This window comes from Seriola aureovittata, chromosome 4 (assembly GCF_021018895.1).
Source record: "Seriola aureovittata isolate HTS-2021-v1 ecotype China chromosome 4, ASM2101889v1, whole genome shotgun sequence".
NCBI classification, from domain to species: domain Eukaryota; kingdom Metazoa; phylum Chordata; class Actinopteri; order Carangiformes; family Carangidae; genus Seriola; species Seriola aureovittata.
In genome coordinates, this window is record NC_079367.1 from 17,678,102 (window position 1) to 17,699,910 (window position 21,809).

The 21,809-nt window shown below is 43.7% G+C and overlaps 1 protein-coding gene across 3 annotated transcripts in view; it reads right to left on the reverse strand.

The window, feature by feature from the left end:
* The window catches only part of sipa1l3 (signal-induced proliferation-associated 1 like 3), a 75,740-nt gene that overhangs the window by 16,250 nt on the left and 37,681 nt on the right, over positions 1-21,809 (reverse strand). For all 3 annotated transcript variants that reach the window (XM_056375116.1, XM_056375117.1, XM_056375115.1), the window contains exons 3-12: positions 14,192-14,913; positions 12,459-13,443; positions 9,743-9,873; positions 7,026-7,214; positions 6,231-6,405; positions 5,398-5,501; positions 3,495-3,652; positions 2,821-3,403; positions 618-716; positions 332-507 (exon numbers count right to left, since the gene is read on the reverse strand). In XM_056375116.1, coding sequence (XP_056231091.1) covers positions 332-507; positions 618-716; positions 2,821-3,403; positions 3,495-3,652; positions 5,398-5,501; positions 6,231-6,405; positions 7,026-7,214; positions 9,743-9,873; positions 12,459-13,443; positions 14,192-14,680 — 3,089 coding nt within the window. In that variant the 5' untranslated portion in view covers positions 14,681-14,913. The remainder of the gene's footprint in view (positions 1-331; positions 508-617; positions 717-2,820; positions 3,404-3,494; positions 3,653-5,397; positions 5,502-6,230; positions 6,406-7,025; positions 7,215-9,742; positions 9,874-12,458; positions 13,444-14,191; positions 14,914-21,809) is intronic.

A 21,809-nucleotide genomic window follows, 5' to 3' on the forward strand; every position in this document is an offset into this window, starting at 1 on the left:
TTCTTTCGTTTTTTTGTCTCTGTGCCTGATTTCGCCGGTTTCCTCTTGAACCACACTTCGTTCTTTCTCTCTGTTTGCTCGCTTCCTCTTTTCACACACTCCCACACAAAATCCTCTCAGAACATTGGAGTCTGGCCACTATCTCACCCATGCTTTTGTGTGTTTGAGTGAAGAGCGTCCTGTACTCACTCCAACTCGCTCTTGTCCTTCCACCACCACCTCGCTAACGCTCAGCTGCCTCCTATGCTGTCAGCCACTGCCTCAACATCTGCATCTGACTCACGCTCATTAGCTTAGCTTCAAAGAAATATAATATTAGACTTTCACGCACCTGCGAGGCCCCCCCTCTTCGTATGGAGGGATGATGACCACTTTGACCGTGACTGACGTCCTCAGCAGGTCGATCATCTGTTCGTGAGTCAGCGTCACGGCGGCCACCTTGCAGATCTCCACCAACCTACTGCCCTGCCTCAGTCCTGCCTGCCAGGCGAAGCCGTATTCCTCCACCTGCACGAGAAAACCGCAAACAAAGTCTTCAAACAAGCCAGTTATGTGCAGCCAAGATTCTTCACAAATGAGTATGAGATCTGGTGTGGCAGATGGTGATCTGACGATACCTCAGCCACTGTGCCGTCCAGGCGAACATGGAAGCCCAGTTGTCCCAGTCCGTTTCTTCTCAGAGTCATATCCACCGTCTCACATCCAACTGTTAACGACTGGCCGAAAGAGGAAAAAATGTATTAGACTTACACCATAAATGTCTTATATCCGTAATAAAAATTGTCTCTAGGTAACAAGAAAATGAAGGAAACACTATAAAACAGCCTGAAAGAGGAAATGATTAATCAATATATGCAGTAAGAGTCAACATCACCTGAAACTATATCAACCAGCATTCTGTGAACTTTATAAGTCTCATAAATCTGCACGTATTTGGTACTTTCATAGAGATTAACTAATTTTTTAAATATTTTGTTTACTGTTGGATTAACACAAAGCTCACTGGAGTCCAGGAAATCTCCTTTTCCCAGCATTTAATTCATCAAAATTTTCAGGGATTATCACAATATGAAATGCTGTTCATCCGCCAGTGCATGCAGTTGCTCAGCTTCATCGAAAAGTGAGTCCCATGCTTACATAGAGTACATACATCCTATATAATATAAAGCGTAAAAGCATCTAATATGACTGGGATATAGTTTTGAAGATTATTAGGTTATAACTTTTTTTTTTTCCATTTAAGTTGTTTTCAAAAGGAGTCCCCTTCTTCATGTAATTGTCCGTTTCTACTGTTGTGTTAATGTTTTTCCCTGATTGTGAGTAAGTCACACATGTGTAAGTCACAAGCAAGTCTCAAGTCTTAACCTTCAAGCACCAACTCATTTCCAAGATACTGTGGTGGGAATCAAGCAAGTGAAGTTTGAGTCCCTGCAGTAATTCAAGCAAGATAAGTCACAAGTCACGTTATATAAAATTGTGATGATCAACCCCAGTTTCCACATATAAAATCAGTTAAAAACAGTGGTCATGAAATGAAAAGTCTGGATCTGTGACTGCAGCAGCTGCTGCTACAATTATTATTTTGGGTCTTATTATTATTACTACCTTCGCCAAGGATGTTATGTTTTCACTCTGTATGTTTATCTGTCAGCAAAATGTACTGAATGGATTTGCACCAAACTTGGTGGGGGGATGGGGCATGGGCCAGGGAAGAACCCATTACATTTTGGTGGGAATCTGGTTAAAGGGGTGGATCTGGGAATTTTTTTTAATTACTTTCCTGAATGTGTGGAATTGCTGGTCGTCGGAGGAGATGCGCGCTCTACTGAGTGCCATGCTAGTTAATACTATTACGATATATCTGTCTCTATGTGAAACTTGCATTGTGATATGTTCTCTTTCCACTTGCAGTCCACATTTTAGTATTACTTGGCCCCACCCAATGAGAGCTGGTTTGCAGGCACTGCATTAGAAATGTCAAACTCAAGTTGAGTCTTTTATCAGTTAACCAAGGTTCAAGTCCTGAAATTTGTGTCGTAAGTCCGACTTGACTCGGGTCACGTGACTCAAGTCCCACGACACTGATAATCGGTCTTTGAATCTAAAGCTTTTTCAAGCTGAGAGAATGAGAAACAAAACACACTGTGGAAATCCTCTGAGCTCAACACTTCAAAGCAGATGTACCAGAACTAAGAGTTTACAGTCTTGAAACCAAAACAATTCAAGATAAAACTAATAATCCCATATTAACAAGATCACAGTGACCTGATAAAGTATCACTGAGGCTGTAGTGGTCTGAAGACAAACGTTTGAGCTGTGGTGGTAAAATGTGAGTCACGATCGCATACTCTTAAATGTTCTCTGTGGAGCATTTGACCACAGCTCTGTAGGGCAATGTTTTTACAAGTGGGTGCCCATTTTGTTTATACTGCGTACACTGACGAATAGACATGTGAGTGTGCACAGTTTCATGTTAATCCACTGACGGTCGGTGGCAGTAGCAACAAACAAAGGCAGTGAAGGAAAAAACTGCAAACTAGTAAACAAGAATATAAACAATGCAGGAAAACATTGCAAAGCTGATTAAAAAAAAAAAAAGATTGTGAGGAAGAAAATGCACTCAACACGTTTGTCAGGCCTCGAGGACAGAAACAATGTGTTTTGGTGAGTAACACTGAATGTAAACATAACTGTTTGTTTACAGGAAAACTGCACAGGGCATCTTTAAGCTCTAGACATCGTACTTCTCTCTATGTTCCCACATACAACACAAACTACGTCCAACAGTCACTTGAAGTGGAACAAGCTCTGAACTCTCACCTTTAACCTCTGCACCACTTCCCTGATGTCCTGCGCGCAGCCCTCTGGTACCCGCACAGCGATGTGGTCTCCTCTACCGTAGAAGATCTTCAGTGCCAGACGCTCCGGTGTCCAGCCGATCACGTCCGCACAGAAACAGTTAAACACCACCTCTTTGGTGGAACAGTCTATCAAGAGGACGTACTCGGCCGACAAACCCAAGGCACACGGGAGCTCCGTCCCGCCTCCGCTAAAGTCCTGGGCCTGGACCCTCCAGGCGACGGCCCCGGTGGCTCCCAGCTCCGCTCCCTCTCTTGCCTTGGAACGCTCGCGTTTTTTGGATGCGAGGGAGATGAGGTTGTTAAGCTTGCCGGCTGAGTCGAGCGGTGTGCTGCTGACGTAGTTCTCTGCCAGGTCACGCAGGTACTCCTGCCGCGTTCGTGTCGCCATGGTGTGGAACTTCTCTGACTTGTGCGCTGCATTTTCTGCATTGATAACTTTGGCTAGAAGGAAGTTACGAAAGGTTTCTGGGTCACGGAAGGTGACACCGCTGGGAATGGGTGGGCCAAAGGGGGGCACATCCTTCATCCTCGTGACAGCGACACTGAAAGAAAAGGGGAGACAGAGATGATTTATAGCGTGACACTATGATTTTAATCATATGAACATGCGCTTGTTCTGTTCTAATCATTTACCTGTAACATGTGTTTTCAGAGCAGGGGTTGTGGACACGCACAATAACGAAGACGTGCTGGAAGTGTGAACGGATATTCTGAGGGGTGAAAGGCAACGCTCCCGGCTCCTGAAAGATTATGGTGACAATGTCGTTCCCTATGTGCCTCTTCCTTAGGAGCTGGGGAAGGGGGGGGGGCAAGCAAAACAAGACACAAATAAATAAAGTGAGCAAACATAATTGGCACTGACACGACTGACTCAGTAAACACTAGAAAGTCTGACGAGGGAAACAAGAGATTGAGACGCTCACTACTAAACACCAAACAACAGCTCTTTATGTAATTTGTTTTCTCGGATCCTGTGTGGGCTATTTGTGTCCATGTGTGCTGGTTTGTCTGTCTATCTGTGTTCGTGTAGGAGACATGGTGCACAGTCCAGGCTGTGTCTGTGGCGCAGTGCTTGCCAAACCTCTCTTCATCTGCAGAGAGAAGTGTGAAAGTACCAATTATGTAATCCAGCCCACTGTTGGGCCGCAGATACACAGATTCTCCAGCATGGTGCCACGGGAGCATCCTTCACTCATACTCAAGGCTGCAGATTGGACGAATCTGATCATTGTGCTTGATGGAGTGTGTACAAACATTAGCTATAATTGTTAGAACTGATCACTTGGACAAAAGAAGTTTGGTTTATTTCACATTTTATCATCACATTGACTATTTTAGTACTGATTCCAAACATTGCTGATATGCAAACTCAACAGTTATTTACTGTGAAAAATAAATGTTTTATCATTGGTCATATGATTTATTATGGAGACCTGGCTGGCATACTATCTATCTCTACTTCATCCCTGATGCCTCCCTTCATCCTCTGCAGGTTACTTTTAACGTCAGATGCTGCCACCTAGAGGCTCATCTGAGGTTCAGTCTTTGCTGCTGCCGGCTCTAAACCTCTGGATGGAGTTATTGTGCTATTTATAAAGTAACAATATATAGTTTAAGAGTTGATACTGGTATTAACTGTGCAAAGACACTTTTAATCTGAGTAATTTAAAGCTGCAAACCCTTGTTTTTTTTGATTACTCACCTTTTACAGGATGTTTAACAAGATGATGTAACTGTTTATTTACAATAACAAACAGCACACTTCAATAATAATTATACAATTACACAATAAAAGCACAGTTCTCCAGTTTAAAAGACTAATTTATGATATTTGAAAGTGTTTGAGGAAGAACAAGTGACTTCTCCTTATCTTACACTGTTCTGCGGCGATAAGCTGACACATTACAAAGTGTGTGCACTGATCCTCAGCACCTACAGGGCCCGTCTGAACACATGTGTTCACCCGTGTGAGCTTCTCACGCAAAACACTTATGCAAACTATAAAAAAATACCCACACACAAAATGTTATCTTACACACAGGTCACTCACAGGCGGCCCACGCTGCAACACACAGCGCCCAGGAGAATGTGTAGGAAGGCCGAAGTAAAAAAGAGGGAGAAAATAAAGAAACTACTCACTACTGAACCCCACCCTGCTCAGCTCCAGTTAAAGAACGAGAGGCAGAGAGAGAGGGCAAGAGGAAAAGCCAGTGAGTCGGAGAGGAGAGAGAAGCCAAGACACAGAGAACAAAGACTATAAAAAACACGAGAGGCTGAATAAAAAAGGAAAGAGACTCTAAATGAAGAAGGCGACATAAGTCACGAGTTTCCACTTCATGAATTCTTGCTGTGGTTTACGACCTGGAGCAAACGACAGAGGCTTTAACTAACAACCACAGACACAGACTTGGAAAGGCTTCGGGTGACAAAACATAGGCATGGATGCATTTTTTCAGCTGTACAAACCCATGTTTGACCTGCAACGTAGCATACAACCCCAGGTGATATTTAGACAGGGGTGCTCATGAGCTCTTACCTGCTGTGGGTTGCTGGGCATGTACGGCAGCATGGTGGACACGTGGAACATGACTTCGTAGCCCTGGTAGGTGGTGTACAGGGAGTGGGTGCCCGTAGAGTCCGCTGGAGAAAGATATTATAGTTTCACGTCAACTACAGACACACACAGATAGGGGGGATCATCAGGACTCACAGACTGTCACTGTGCCTTTCCTTGGGTTATGACACATGGCATGTCTTTTTTCAGACATGACAGAACTGTTACAGAATGAGCCAAAAAGGTCCCGCTGCTGGAGGAAAGCGGTGGTTTGAAAAGTTACGATATGAAGGAAAAAAGGAGTTTTTTTGTTTTGTATGCATCAGCGATTAAGGCTCAATTAATTATGATTATGAAGGCAAGGTATTTTCCCCGCAGCTATATTCTAGTGAATATCCTAATAGATATTCATAATTTTCCTCATTGAACATAAGGAAGGAGTCCTATAAGCATTTACTCCTCTACTATTAGTTTTTTATTCCTCTTTTGCTGCACTGTGAGGGGAAAAAATAATTTTCATAAACTAATCTGGTGTGAGAAGAACCTAATTGACAACATAAAATTGCTTATTTACATATTCACGCATTTCATAGTTTATTTAACTGATTTTATTGCTGCAAGTACAGGAGAGGATAGTTTAGTGATATATCTATTGCAGTGGTCTTGCGATGGCCTGGAATCACTCAATTTGGACATATGTGTTGTTGAAAGTGTCAGGAAAATGTTGGCAGGTCTACCGCCATGACTTTCACCAACATGTGAACCTGCCGTCACGTTTACAGAAGCTGGTAAGTGAAACTGAAAGAGGCTCTTACTCTTTGTGTCGAGCTGTGCGGCGTATTTGGTGAATCCTTTGAGCAGCACCTGCTCCCCCAGCAGCTCCAGGAATGCAGAGAAGGCGGGTGACGCCTCCTCGTTGTTGTACATCTCCTCCTCTGTGCTCTGGCCTGCGCGGCACAGCAGAACACCCACCTTGTGCTTCTGACTTAACTACGAGGCAGAGGAGAGATAACATTAACATTACAAACACACTCAGCGAACGCAAACGCCACATTCAAACACGGATGAAACGCTGCAGTTCGATGCCGGTGCTTCTGTTGAAACCTAATGTCGAGGGGGATGTTACAGTACGGTGCAGCTCAACTTTCATCGTTGTATAAACCTGCACAAACAAACAAAAAAACCTACTGCAGGAGAAAACACCTCCGCATTGCACTTCACCCTCCATTAAATAAAAGGTGAGATAACATGGCTAAACGCTAAAGCTTTTATGGTTGCACACTCATGCTCAAACACACCACACCCTGCTCACACAGCTTTCACTGCCCTCAGCCCAATTTTGTACTTTGCACCAACAGTAAATCAGTTATACAGGTTCTGGACACTTTTATACACACCATCCTTACCATGTGTGACTATATCACTTTATCAGTTCATACTCTTTGCTTTGCAGTCTGTTAGTCAGCCTGACTGTTACTGGCTGAATGAGCAGGTACACTTTCTGTGTTTAGGAGGTATCGCCGCTGCCGGGATCAACCGTCCAATTTCTGCTTTTAAATCGCACCAGCCTGAAAATAAAATGGAAATACAGTCACAGACACATAACTCACCCCCTGTTCATCCAGTTTAAGGAGCTGCTCTGTGACTTTGGGTGTGCCAAGTGCCAGTCTCAAACAGGACACATTGAGCTCGGGGACGACCTGCTCCAGGACCTCTTTGAGCGGCAGACCCCGTACCGTGCCGTGTCTCCCTGTAGACGCCACCGCATCCTCCAAAATGCAGCCTCGCAGGGTCACCAACTGTATGTAGGGAAAGAACAGGAGCTGTAAAACTGGAAGCATCTCCCGGTCTTGCACACACATCATGTTTAAGATCTACATGTATACGGCTGTATGTAAAAGCATTATTGGCATTAACATAGTCTTCCTTCACAGAGGAGCGGGGCTCAGCCTCAGCAACAGTGCGACACTTCTGGAAATATGACAGTGAATGATTAGATAGTCTCACTTCTCATAACAGTGGCCTGCTGCCCTGAAGCTACACTTTTTTCTCTGTATTACACACACATCTAGTGAATGTGCTGTGTGTGGAGGGTTTTAAGTCCGGCAGTATTGTGAATTAATATTCTACTCAGTATTGTGCTGTCACACTGTGCTGCTCCCTGGTGAGGGGAAATTGACCTGCTTCAAAACAGTGAGACTACAATAACCTCAGATACAGTTGGGAGGAAAAGGCTGCTCCTTTTCAGTCCACACACACACACACACACACACACACACACACACACACACACACACACACACACACACACACACACACACACACACACACACACACACACACACACACACACACACACACACACACACACACACACACACACACACACACACACACACACACACACACACACACACACACACACACACACACACACACACACACACACACACACACACACACACACAACACACACACACACAAACACACACACACACACTGCATGGCAGACTCTGGAGCTGGCAGAGGCCGGAGAGACAGTTGAACCTCAGAGACTCAGGTCTGCCGCAGAGAAAGGAAACCTGTGTCACACAGCTGAAGTTATGGAGCTGCCGTTTCAACTCGTCAGCTTCTGCGCACCAGCAGAGTTAGCGACGTGCTGAGTGTGAGTGTATGAACGTGTGACAAAGGGAGAGAGAAAGGGGAGAAAGAGGAAAAGTCTCTCCACCTTGCTGTGTCAGCACTGCTGCACAGAATGAAATGACAGACTTCTGGGGGTTGGATATTTGAGAGAGGCTGCGGCTTGAGTGGGAAAGAATAAAGTCTGCAATCAATCTCTTTTTACTGTGTGGGAACAGTAGGCCTGGGTGTACTGGCTGTGTCTGTTGGCTGAGCTCTGTGTACTTAGATGTCGGAGAGGTTCCATTGTTGTACCAGAGCTAAGGTGATGAGGCCAGGCAACCATGTAATCCAGCTAAAAACAACACCGCAACAGACGCACAGAGGAACACACTCAGACGGAGACTACATGAACACAATGAGCAAAAGCAAACTCTTTTGTCTGAGTGACCATGACAATGCCAGACAGATGTTTAGAAAATACATTAAACTAACTATTCGTAAAGAGGTGAGACCACGATGTCGTCAATTTTGAAATATCGAACACAAGAAGAAAACTGAAGACTAACACAATTAGAGATGAAATAATTTGTGATTTGAAATAAAATTAATTCAAATGTGAATATCTGCCTGTTTTCATATTCAAGTGAATATCTATCTCTATCAATCTCTCTCACAGCTGGTCAAAAAAAGTAGCAATATAAAGGCATCACAGGACCGTTTTCTTTTTTTCCATATTAAAGTTCTCAAAAGGCATAAGGGATTATCAACAACGCCACACACGTCCTCTATGAATACTTAAAGCTAATGCTATCAGGAATGTATTTTAAATTGCATGCATGTAAAACAAATAGTAGGAAGTTTGGTTTTATTCCAGAAACCATTTCACAAAGAGAAGTGATAAATGCACTTGTAATTTTGACTTCTGCTCTATTTAAACATAATATGTGGCTTTGTGTTGGACTCTGCTGTTACTGAATGTCCAATTGTATAAATCCTTGTGTATTTTAACTCTTTCTTGTGTATCTTAAGTTTTGTATTCTTGGACTGTTGTGAGTTGTCCATGTGTACTTTGTTTCACTGCCTTGAGGGACAAATAAGGGACATTTTATAGACATCGATAAAAAAGAAATTTATAAATCAATTAATAATGAAAAGAAATGTTTGTTGCAGCCTTAAACAAAATAATCTTAACATTGTGTCTGTGATCAAGCGATGAACTCACTGACATGGCCATGAGAAAAAGTTGAAAACTAAGTTTGGTGAAAACCTCTGATAGTAAAGGACCAGACTGTAGTTGAGTCTTTGAACAAATCTGAGGCAGACTAATTCTCCACAGTTATCAGCCCATCATTTAATACATTACAAGTATTTGATGCATCAGAGTTGAAGTGGTTGGGTGTGCTCCCACTGAGAGCAAGCCAAATGCTTTGGGCAGAGCCGCCAGTGTTTGGTTTGGCTTTAATGCGTTGAGACTGGGCAGGTGGAATTTTCCACTGGCGGAGAATAGAGGGGGGGGTGAGGTTATAATCAGAGCAAAGAGGGCGAGGAGAGTCACAGGTAAGGACACAAAGGGAGGGGCCGGGTGAAATGAAAGTAGGTAAGGAATTAACTTGAGCGTGCACATTCTGACTCATCACTGTCTCATCACTCAGAAATCCCCGTGACCAACGCACACAAACACATTTGTGTGTGTGTTTGTGCATACCTCGCTTGTTCTGACGATCAGGCGGTACTGGTACTGGTCTTTCAGGTCTTTGGTGTCGTCCAGTTTCTCCCTGCGGATGCTCACGGCCACAGGACCCATCTTATCATCCGTCCCAAAGTAGTTTGAGTGTTCTGGTGAGGGACAGGGAGAGGTAGAAAACAAGGTCAGAGTTTGTGCTGTGGACATAATGTGCATTCATTCATTTGTGTCTGAGCACGGGCTTGTGTTACATCCATGGTAGGTTACATCATGACATTTTTTTGGATACTAGTGCTGATAGGATTATGTTTGAGCTTCTAAAATGTTACTATTCACTGGTTTTCTCAGTCCTCTGTAATAGGTCAAATGAATGTTTTGGGGTTTTTTAAAAGCGCCATTCGAACAAAACAAGACATTTAAATATGACAACTTGGGCTCTAATAAATTGTGAGGGGCATTTTCACTCTTTTATAGACTAACATTTTGTAGACTTAACAATTAATCAATAAATTCAAAATGATACATTTGTAATAATTATATCAATTATGAAAAACCTTGTTAGTCGCAGCCCCAGTCGTTTCTTCAACCAAAAGGCCAAAACTTCACTCCAGCTTCTCAAATCTGAATATTTACTTATTCAAGTAGTGAACTAATTACTGTTAGATTTTGGACTACTGGTTGTCAACTCTGGCTTTGATGGCCATTAAAAGAAATAAATTCTGACTAAATCCTGAAAATAATTGTTAGCTGCAGCCCTAATATTTTTTGATACTATAACTTTACTTTTCTCCAAAAACCTAACAAAAGAAGCCAATCTTAAAATTTGCATCATGGTACTTAAACACAGGCAGCTGTACAAAAACTTAACTAAATAAGATCCATTGTTAAAAATTATGATTCATAAGAGTCAAATATATCTATCCAGAAACACACACGTCTATCCAGCCATTCAAGGGGGATCTGAAGCAAAGATACTGTAGAAGTCCATGTGTAGTGAGTAGGACTGATAGAGGAGGGGCATTAAGTCAAGGACAGGACTAGGACAATGACATGTTATCTAGTAATCAATACTCAAGTTAATTACAAAATCAATTCAGCTAACACCAAGAATAAACCAGTGAAAATGATAACTGCTACTAAAGAAAGGGGAGGGTCAGAGATGCTGGACATTTTTCTGATGTGTAGGAGCTTCTTTAAAAAAAAGTGATAATTAGACTTTGTAAATCCAGGAAATGAACAAAATGTTGTGTCATGAGTCGCCACTTAACATTCTGTGGCTTATTAGCAGTGTTAGCATAAAACAACATATTCATCCATTAAGAGGCTGAGGCAACCTTATCAACACACTTCACAAGCATCTCGCATGTCCTCTTCTAAAGCTCCTAAGCTAAGCCGCGCTAATGCCAACGCCATAGGCCGTGTGGGAGTCGAAACACAAATTCTCCAGACACTCGGGGAGGAATCTAGCTTGACAAGTATTCCTCCTCTATAACCCCACTGACTGGAATGAACCGGGACGACGTACACGTTAAGAGAGTCAGGCCTGCTTTGCTTCCGTGCGATGTCCCGTGGCGGAAATGTCAGCCTTTTGATGAGGCTTTTCTGACGTGCACACAGGGCACGTCACAGCAAACACACACACACAATCACAGTAGCGTTCAGCTGGAAACGAGTCAGCAGATGAACATATTTTTGGAAAGATAACCTTTATCTGTGTGGCTGCAGGCCTGTCTCTCACACACATACATACACATGCTTGCTTGCACACATGTGCTTCTAACAGCATCTGTCACTAATTAGGGTGCAGCCAGATGATGCTTGCCAACGGGAAGTTTCATCCAGTGTCTGAAGAGGTGATGCTGACAAGAAATGCCCACACACACACACACACACACACACACACACACACACACACACACACACACACACACACACACACACACACACACACACACACACACACACACACACACACACACACACACACACACACACACACACACACACTTCGTCTCTGAAGTTAGGTGTTACTTCTGACACTGAAAACCAGATGTAAAACAAAGCTGCACCGGCTGACTGTGTTAACTGGTACTTGTGATCATGCAGGTGATGTATCATCAGCTCAGGGTTTCGCCAACAGTCCGGTGGCAGGTACATGTGTAATAAAAACTCTGGGAGCGTTGCCAGTTTGGCCCAGTTTGATATTAACAGCCTCGGGATGAGATGTGTGGCACGACACTGGAGAGATTCTGGCCGGATAAACGACATCTACGCTGTCTGATTTACACACTGATACCGACAAGGAGCTCAAATCAGAGTACAAAACGGGATCAGTAAGTCTATAATGAGGCGTTGCAACTATCTATTATGGTTCAATACCAGTAAGTGCAGAATTGTTTGAGAAGCTGGAATCAGATTGTTGCTACTGCTTGAAAGTTAGAGTAGTCAAACTGTTGTTACTGATTAATTGTTTACATCATGCATCAATCTTTTGGGGTTCGTTGCTTGTTGGACATATCAAACAACATAAAGATGTCACCTTGGAACCATTTTTGATTATGGAATAAACAATTAATCAGTCCTGCCCAGAAGTACTGATAATGAAAGCAATCATCTCCTGCAGCCAAATTTTAATCGATTATAAAAGTTGTTGTCGGTTTCCCTGAGAGCGAGTGAATGATAAATCATGAATGTGTTTCTGTGTGTGTACATGTCTGTGTGTGAGACTCAGTATTACCTTTCCCATGGAAGTAGTCTCTGTAGTATTTGGCCCCCTGGTCTACATGTTCTATACTGTACAGTTTCAGTCTCTCCAGTCTCGTAACCTGCTGTTCAATAGGCACCTCCAGCACTGAGACGCTGGCGTTACTCCTCCTCACCCATGCCCTTCCACCCTCTCCTCCTCCGTCTCCTCCTCGCTCTGCTGACGAGCTGAGGAAGCTGATGTTGCGCTCCCCGTGGCCGCCCGTCTCATTGAGGAAGTGGGGGCAGCAGAGGAGCAGGGGGCTTGAGTTGTGGGCTCCAGGAGGCCCGTCCAGAGGGTCCACGTTCAGAGAGGGTGCTGTGGAGCCAGGGTCGAGGCTCAGCGTCAGGTCCTCAATGCTGGAGTAAACTGGGTCGTTCACACTAGAAGCACATGACCTGGAGACGGACAGGGACACTGAAGCAGCTGATGCCCCTGTGGCGGTGTTCCTCCTCTGGGTGACGTATCCACGCTGTGCTGCAGCCTCATGGAGGTCAAACAGGATGCTCTGAGCGTCAAAGTGGACAAAGCTCTTGGGGCACACCCATGCTTTGTAGGAGGCGTCTGTTGAACCTCGCCCTCCGTCATCATTGGTCTCTCCTTTTCCTCCATCCAGCTCCCCTCTGCTGGAGCTCCGAAGTTTCCTGAACAAAGAAGAGGTGCCCAGTGACGACTCTGTCCCTCCACTTTTCTTCCTCACTCTCTCACTTCCTTCCTTCCTTCCCGTCCCTCTGTCATCCCCACCTGTGGGACCAGGTGAGGGAGCGGAAGGAAGAGGTGCGCTCGGTGGCGAGTCTGGAGCACGCAGCAGCTCCCTGAGGCGTATGGGTGCTGAGCTGCGCTGGTCAGGCCTCTCCTGGTGGAACTGGCTGAGCATGTCGAAGAAGCTCTGCTCAGGAATGCCCTGGATATCGATGGAGGACGTGCTGCCGTACTCTCTGAACAGGTTCCCCATCCCGCCACCTCCGCGAACCTCCACCTTGGTGCGGGAAGGAGAGAGAATTTTCGGACATGTTAAAGTTAGGTATTTTTCACATAAGGTGGTTAATTTCAAACAAATGTTCGGCTTATTTGAGCTGATGTGAAAGCTGTCAATCAGACTGTGGTATGGTCCGAACAACCAAGCTGAGTACGCCCGAAAAGGTGAGCTTTAAAACCACCAATGGTGTGGTTCATTTCTCATGTGAAAACAAAACGTACCAGCAGGATTTAGCATGAATTCAAAAGCTAAACTACTGTTGAATCCATCCTCAGACCGTGAACTATCAAAGTGGGGATCTGTATAAGCAGTGTAAATAATTATGCAAGATCATCTAGTAACCATGGTAACACATATGTGCATCACCACATTTTCCTTAATACATTAAAACAGAGATGAGATGTGTATTTTGGCAGTCCCTCATTAAAACCTGAATGAAACTCAGCGACCACACAGTAACTATGTACCTGTATGTACGTTCTTTTTCGTCATGATTTATGATATACGAGGTGAAATTGCAGTTTTTTTGGTGAGCTCTTTGTGACAACATAAATATATACATAATGCAGGGTAAAGTGCTGCATGACTCGCTGTCAGCCACCAGGATTTGATTTTCCTCTGTGGGCCTATGAAGCACTGATGAACGTTTTAAAAAGTCCAATCAAGTTCCGTACTCCTCCTGCAATAAGTCAGCCATTTTGCTTTTTTCAGAGGTGTGAGAGACCTCAGAGGAAGATTTAAGGCTCACCTCGTTCTCATCCTGTTCGCTGAGCGTCACTTCACTGTTGGAGCGCTGTCTTAACGGTGGGAAGACTCTTAGGCTCAAAGGTGAACTTCTTTCACCTCCAAACCCTCCTACTCTGAACTCTACATCCTTCGACCGTCGTCGTGGCAACCTGGCAACTCCTCCCCGCACCAAGCCGACGTCAGATGACAAAGCTGATGATGAAACTGAAGTGGAACAGTCATCTCCGTAGTGATTGCTGCCAATTTGCCCATTTTCAAGCAGCGACTCCCGGGACTGTGCACGACGCGGAGGCCACTCTGCGATCCGTGCTCGAACACCCATTTTGGGCACGGACATGCGTGGTTGGATGGCCAGGTCTGTGGGGCCAGGGGCCGGGTGGCCATTGGGGGTGTGACGAAACGGGGTCTGCTGGGGCAACCCTCCTCCTCCTCCTCCATCCAGAAGGTCCGAGGAGGTGCAAGTGACCCCTCTGTCTCTGTAGCTGTTCATGGCTCCCGAGAAGAGCTCAGGGCTGGGGAGCAGGGGGCTGGCATCCCATGTCAGGAGGGGTGCTCGAGAAGAGGGAGAGGAGGGGCCCCACAAACACTCTGCTGACAGTGCTACGGCCTCCAGCTCCCAAAAACATTGCTTTTAACTGGCAGGGTGGGAGAGACTTCACTGGTCCATGAAGGACCAGTTTGAGCCAGGACCGGTCCTCTTTTTCTTCTTGGATTATTTTCAGTCTGAAAAAAGGAAAAAAAAAGGGAAAAACATTCAGTCCAACAAATCAGCTTTAGACAATCTGCACAAAACATCTAAAACCAAAACAAATAAGATTTGAAATACTGGAACATTTTTAAATTACAGAACTTGAGTCCCAAATTCTCTCCACAGACCCAAAGAAAAATTGAGCTCTGAATTCAGAGAAGAGCGAGTCACTCAACTGTAAAACAATGTAAGACTGATAAACCAGAGAGAGTGAGCCAGCGAGGGAGTGAGCCACAGAGAGAGAGAGAGAGAGAGAGAGAGAGAGAGAGAGAGAGAAAAAATAAGGTGAAGGGATATGACAGAGGATTTCTCCCGTTGAGGCTAATCTTCAGGAGGCTGACAAGGGATATTATTATCACACACTGTGCATTCGAGTGCGCGCGCGTGCACACACGAATACTCATATACCCACAGGACATGAAGGCTGTGGCCGTTCTGCTGCAGATTAAAACCACTGAAACACTTCAGAATATTATCTGGTTAGAAAAGTAATACAGATCCAAACAGAGGGAGTACACAGACAATTTAAACACTTCAGCCCTGGCACATATTCACTGCTCATGTCTTGTCTCTCTTTTGGAAGAAACCCGCAGTGATGATATAGCTCATTGTCTGTTTGAGTCAGTTCGTGACTAATATTGACGTCATGCCGACACTGACCCCCACACGGCTGAGACACAGAAGCTACTCTCCTCTACACAATGGATCCAAACAACAAACAACTACAACTTTGTGGAGTTAATAGTCTTTTGAGACGGAGAGATGAATAGGAACTTCAGGAGAGACAGAAAAGGGCGAGCTCACTAAGTGACCCAACAGCTGGAGGGGTGGAGGTGGGGTAAAGCCAGAAATAGAGCGATTGGAAAGAGTCAAGAAAGAGCAAGGAGGAGAGCGGTACATTGCTCAGTGAACCACAGTGGCGTACTTTAATATGACAGCCACACAGCATCAAGTCTCAAAATCCACTGGCCTTGTAAAGACTTGTTTATTCAGGAGCATCTCAGGTCTCTGCTGAGGTTTAAAGTGATGATTTTTACAGGCTTTAAAGTCTTATTTGATGAGTGCACGGCTACAGGAATACTGTCAGATCATGTTGGTTTTAGCGCTCACACTCTACCTTAATGTTTACTTCACGTTTGGTGATTTAAAAAGTTAAAGTTATGCTAGTTTTGCACTCATTGTGAAGCCCCTGAATCTTTGCACTCTTTCCTGGAAAAAAGGTTCAAGTCATGGTCACAGTTTTTGATTTTAAATGCTGTGGTTGTTTGGAATAACTAGCTGGGAATTTTCATTCAGGAGTGGTTATGACTCCACAGCCAACACATGACAATACACTGACACTGCGGTCTGTATTCAAACGAGTGAAGAAGGAGCCATCAGGCGATCTCGGCAGCCACGTACAGACAACACACAGCATTTTGTATATTCTAATGTATGTGTTTGGGCCCCATTTTTAGTGGACCTTTTTAGTACTACATAGACCACAATTTAATATCTGTTTCACTGTCATACTGGCCAAGAATAAAAGTAAGGTGGGGAACCAGTACAGATAAAATTGATTTGAATTATTTATTATGTATAGTACATTCCAGCAGTATATTATAATTTTTTTATGATATAATTAATTAAATGAAATGCAACCTAGATAAGTGGCAGAAACAAATTAAGAATGATTAAAAAATTGAAGTTTGAGAAGAACATGTCTACTGCTGCTGTTGTGGCTAGTCTCAGTGACAGTGTTTGTTACAGGTCTGATGGCGCAGACTGAAGCTCCTCAAAAAAAAAAAAGCAACTTCGAGTGTTAACATGTATAATGTCTCCCAGCAGCCTGCAAATCCGAAACAAAAACATTTAATAACCAACATTACAGCACACGGCAGGCAGGAGAAAATATTTCAGACTTTTTAATACCATCTAGTCTTTTTTAAGATACCCCAATTACACAACCAAACTGCAATGTGGAAAACATGATAATAATAACAGTGTGCGGTGGGGCTTGGATATTCTGAGTGGGAGCTTCAGCAAAATGTCTAAGATATAAATGTGCTCGGTCCATCCATCTGTGCTGTAGTCACACTGCTAGTGTTTCTAGTGCTACTCTTCCTCTCTTCTGAATTTCCCTTTTCCATTTGTGAGTTTCTGTCTAATCTTATTCTCTATTTAGGACTCCGCTTTTGGATTAAAGTTCTTTTATCTACATAAGTCTCTCCTCAAACTGCCAAAGTCATTCACATATCTACACTAAATTTGCTCAGAGGGCAAACGTACATAATCTGCATATATACAATATATGCCTTTTAAAATGTGCTCTTGTTAAGATCCAGGCTTCCAGGATTATATTTTTCCTATACCTAACCATGCCATTCCACATTATACAACTGTTATGAAATCCCAAGGTTTCTGAATCTATTTAGATTGTATTATGCATGATACAATTCAACCATAACCTTTCATTAAACACTGCTTATTCAAGCAGTCTCCTCGTCAGGACGTTTAGCTTTTATTCACACACATATTGACCTTTAAGAATTTCACAAATGTAAAACTCGTTTCCATGATGAATCAGACAGGAGTGTCAACATTTTCACTCCTCAGACAAAAGCTTTAAGGAATGATAACATACGATTCAACCACAAGCAGAACAAAAACACACACACTTGCACACACACAACGCTTAACTGCACTTGGACTCACATTTAACCACATTAAAATGTATGCACTTTCATGATACTGCAGTTACACACTGCGGTTTAAAAACTGGAGGACGCTACAGTGGCATGAAAAGAGGAGCTCAACGTTTGACTCTTTCCAGTAAGTTTAACAGCCTGCAGAAAGCGTACATTAGGAGCAATTTTGTTGTGAAAACAAATCTGTGCCTGCTTCTCTCCAGCTGCCTCAGTTTGTGAATCCTACAAATGTAGACTCTCGTTATGAAGTCAAATTTGCATAAAGTTGAGCTTTTGATTGTGTCAAGGCAGCTCAGTGGTTTGTGTGTGTTTTATGATACACAACGCCTTTAACGAGTCCTCACTGAATTCATTTTTGGCCCCAAGACTGCATTACTCATTCACTCGTACACGCACACAGGCACCATCAACAAAACTCATTCACAGCAAACAAAATCCCCCTATCGTCATACAGCCCCACTAATGTATCATGTCTTTGTTTCTGGAGAACCACAGGCACTTCCGGGCCAAAGGCTCCCGCTCTGATCATGCTTTTTGACGGAGTCTTTCCTCATCCGGAGAGCTGTCCTGTGATCCACTATCAGGCTCAATCCCAGATTATCCGGCCCCAGCTGCAGGAGCTGCAGAATGGCTTCATTATGTGTCCGAGATGCCTGATGAGAAAGGCAATGTAGAAAGTGGTTTGCTCTTTAACGGCGACTTCTGTCAGCACACAGCCCCATGAGCGAGAAACACCTCACTTCAATAGACAGCCCCAGAGTGATGGACACAGACTGGTAACCTGGAATAGATGGAGTTGCTCCTATGAGATAGCTGAGTTAATGTGAGATGGTGGTGTCTCAGGCAACATGTAAACATACTGATATGCAAGTATGACGTTTGCCATATTCACCATTCAAGTTTAGTGTGTAATTATGGTAGCGTTTGATAATTAGCGCTAAACACTGAGTAAAATTGAGGCTGATGGGAATTTAGTTTTGCATGTATTTGGTCATACACCAAAGTACTGAAACGTTGACCTGATGATAGCACTAGATGAAAAGTTAAATTAGCATTTACTGATGTTTTGGTCACTTAGAGGCAACATAAACAAGCTGTGAGCACAACATTGACATATCACCACCTTTTAGGTTGATATGGTGAAGTTGTTGGCTTATTTACACACAGCAGTTATAGCAACATTATTGTTCATTTTGTTTGAGAATATTGGTATTTCTGAAAATTTGTCTAATATTCACACTCCTTTTATCTCTTGTTTTTGGTCTCTACCAACTCCTGAGGGAAATCTGTGGGTCTTTTGCTGCTAAATGCTCCACTATGTTAACCAGCTGGTCGTTAACTGTGACCGTCTATTGTTTGGTGCTGAGCAGACAGTGTATGGTGGGATTTTGGAGTTGAGACATTTCACTCAAAGACACAAATGTCTGAACAGAAAGTCAGTAGATCGCCAAAGTCTTTAGGATTCATCCTCTCTCAGAATCATGAATATCTGAGTGTATGAATTAGTGGTAACAAGATAGATTGGAAGCTTTCTGAATATCATCAGACAACACAGAAGGATCATTTTTGCTGAATTGGTGAGATGGAGCGGAGAGCAAGAGGGTTGGTTACAGCCAAGTTAAAGAACTTTTTAAGCCAATCAGCAACATCATAAAATATTATTGACCAGAAACAAAATGGTAACAAAATCCAGAAAAAAAACCCCAAAGATTTAATCTCCATTACCTACAGTGAGAATGGTACACACGAACAGCTTTAGCGCAGACTTCAGAAGATGAAGCACAGGCATTTAATGCCCTTTAATTACTCACATATTGTAATTAGTTAGCTCTGGGATGTCCCCATTCATGCTCTTTCCCTCTCCCTCCACACCCGCTCTGACTTGCCCTGCATGGTGCAGGCTTGGCCCATGCACCACAAACACACACGAAGGCTGGTAATTACACTGGTTAAGATTTTTGTAATGACAGAGTTAGAAAAGGAATGCAGCTTCCAGAGGAATGAGTGTGCTTGACGTGGAGGAGGTGCCGCTGCTGCCTGTATGCCACAGCAGTGGAGACAGACCTGAGCTGAGATCAGTGCGGGGAGCTTGTCACAATGTAAAAGGAACAGAGATGAGGAGGGATAGACCAGCCATATGTTTCTCTTTCTGTCGGTGCCAAAACAGAACAAAGTGGCAGCAAGCACAAGTCACAAGAAAAGATGTGCATACATAGAACAAAAGTGTCTGAAATTCTACAATAACTATCTAAATGACCATAAAAATGCAAACATAAACTGCTGTAACAAGACAAAAACAAAGTTCCCACACATAAAACATCAGCAACAGTTACTGCGTGCATTTAGATCAAGCAAACGATGCCAGAGTACGAGCTAGATTATGAGCTGGTTTGAAGAACAGATGGCGCTACATATGACTGGCAGACGGCAGACAGGAGCAGAGCAGAGCACGACACTGTAATACAATGCAACACAGCACTGGCAGGCAGACGGGGAACAGCACATCCAGCATTCATGCCACCATGACCTCTGAAGGAGAGGACAGACCAGGAGGTGCCATCAGGTCTCCACTGTCACTGAATTCAGTCTCATCAACCTCAGTGAAGTGAAAAGTCACTGAAGTTAGAGCCAGCTGAAGCGGTGAGTCAAGTCACGCCTAAGGATGCAATACTTGCCAGTCAAGTCTTAGGTTTGGACTTACAAATCCCAAAACAACACAAACCATATAAGACAGTGCCAGACAAGCCTCGCCGGGCCACACATCTTGACTGTTTCAGAAAGAGTTCAGTGAGTTACGAAAAAATTCAGCGCCTTTAAAAGGAAGTGGTCGATGGGACAATGAGTGCAAGTTCAGTGGCCCGGATGTTTCATTGTGCTCTGTAGTGAAGCAGTCAGAAAGGTTCAGGATAAGAGGTTACAGCATGTCTGCCGGTGTCTGCGTTTTCCTGATGCGATTGTCGAGGCAACCTGTTTTCCCTCGACAAAAACACATTTGATAAACAAATTTGATGTCGTGCTGGCATATGTGCCAAACGGAGCTACAGGGCTCTCCCTCCAGCTGGGGCTCACTCTTAAACCAGGCTATATGAGAATAGCCTATGATATGTTTTGTTCCTCTACAGCAGGAAGATGCTCCCTCATTAATGCAACACTAACTCACCAAGTTAACCTCCAGACTTAAAGACATGTTTAACACCAAATAGGATTGCATTCATTTATTGACATTTATATCATGATCAGCTCTTTTTACCAGCTTTATATAACAACAATAACCTAGACCTGGAAAGACAGTAGTGAATAGATGTATTTAAAGTCCACACATGAATTTTACTTGACATCAGTGGTCTGGAACAACGGCCCTGAGATTTTCCAGACAGTTTTTGCTAAAAAAAAAAACATTTTACAAGTAACATTACTGCCTATGGCACGCAAGAAAATATATTCAAGACATGGAAGATGCCTCAAGGCAAATTTGAGTCTCAGAGACAGGCTACACCAAGTCCCATCCATCAACAACAAAACTCTACAGGAAACTCTGAAAACAACATTGACATATCAGAACATTTGGCTGGAAGGAAACACACGGTCGAAGCCCCTGACTCTGGTCTATATTGGGCTTGTAAGTGTGTTTGGCTTATCTGGAGGCGACATCTCTCACAGGCTGGAGATTTACTAAGCTGCAGCTCTCTCTCCGTCTCCCTGCTTTCCTATCCGCTCACTTTCCTCCCCAGTCCTTTCCTCAAGTCTCACCCGACTACACTGTCATTGTCTCCATTGATTTCCGTCTCCATTGTTTTGCTGAATCCTGCTGATGTCGCTAGTGTCACTTCCATCTGTCTGTCTGTCTGTCAGGCTGCCGTCCCATGACACTGGGACAGCTCAAGAGGAAGAGGACGACAAGGAAGAGGAAGAGGAAGATCAGGGGTTTGTGTGAAAAGAGCAAGACTTGCATCCAGTTGGAAAAAATCACAAATGGCAGCCAACATCACCATTCATTATCTTCGTTATTTGATGGTTTATCTGTTGGAAACGGATCAGATGAATGGCAACGAGTAAACAAGGAGGAGTTGAGATATAACAGAGTAAACACTCAGAAACTGCAAGAGTTGACGCCTCAGTTTCCCTGGTTGCTTAAAATTTTCTGAAACAATCCAGTTCATCGCCAAAGCGAAATTATTTTCATT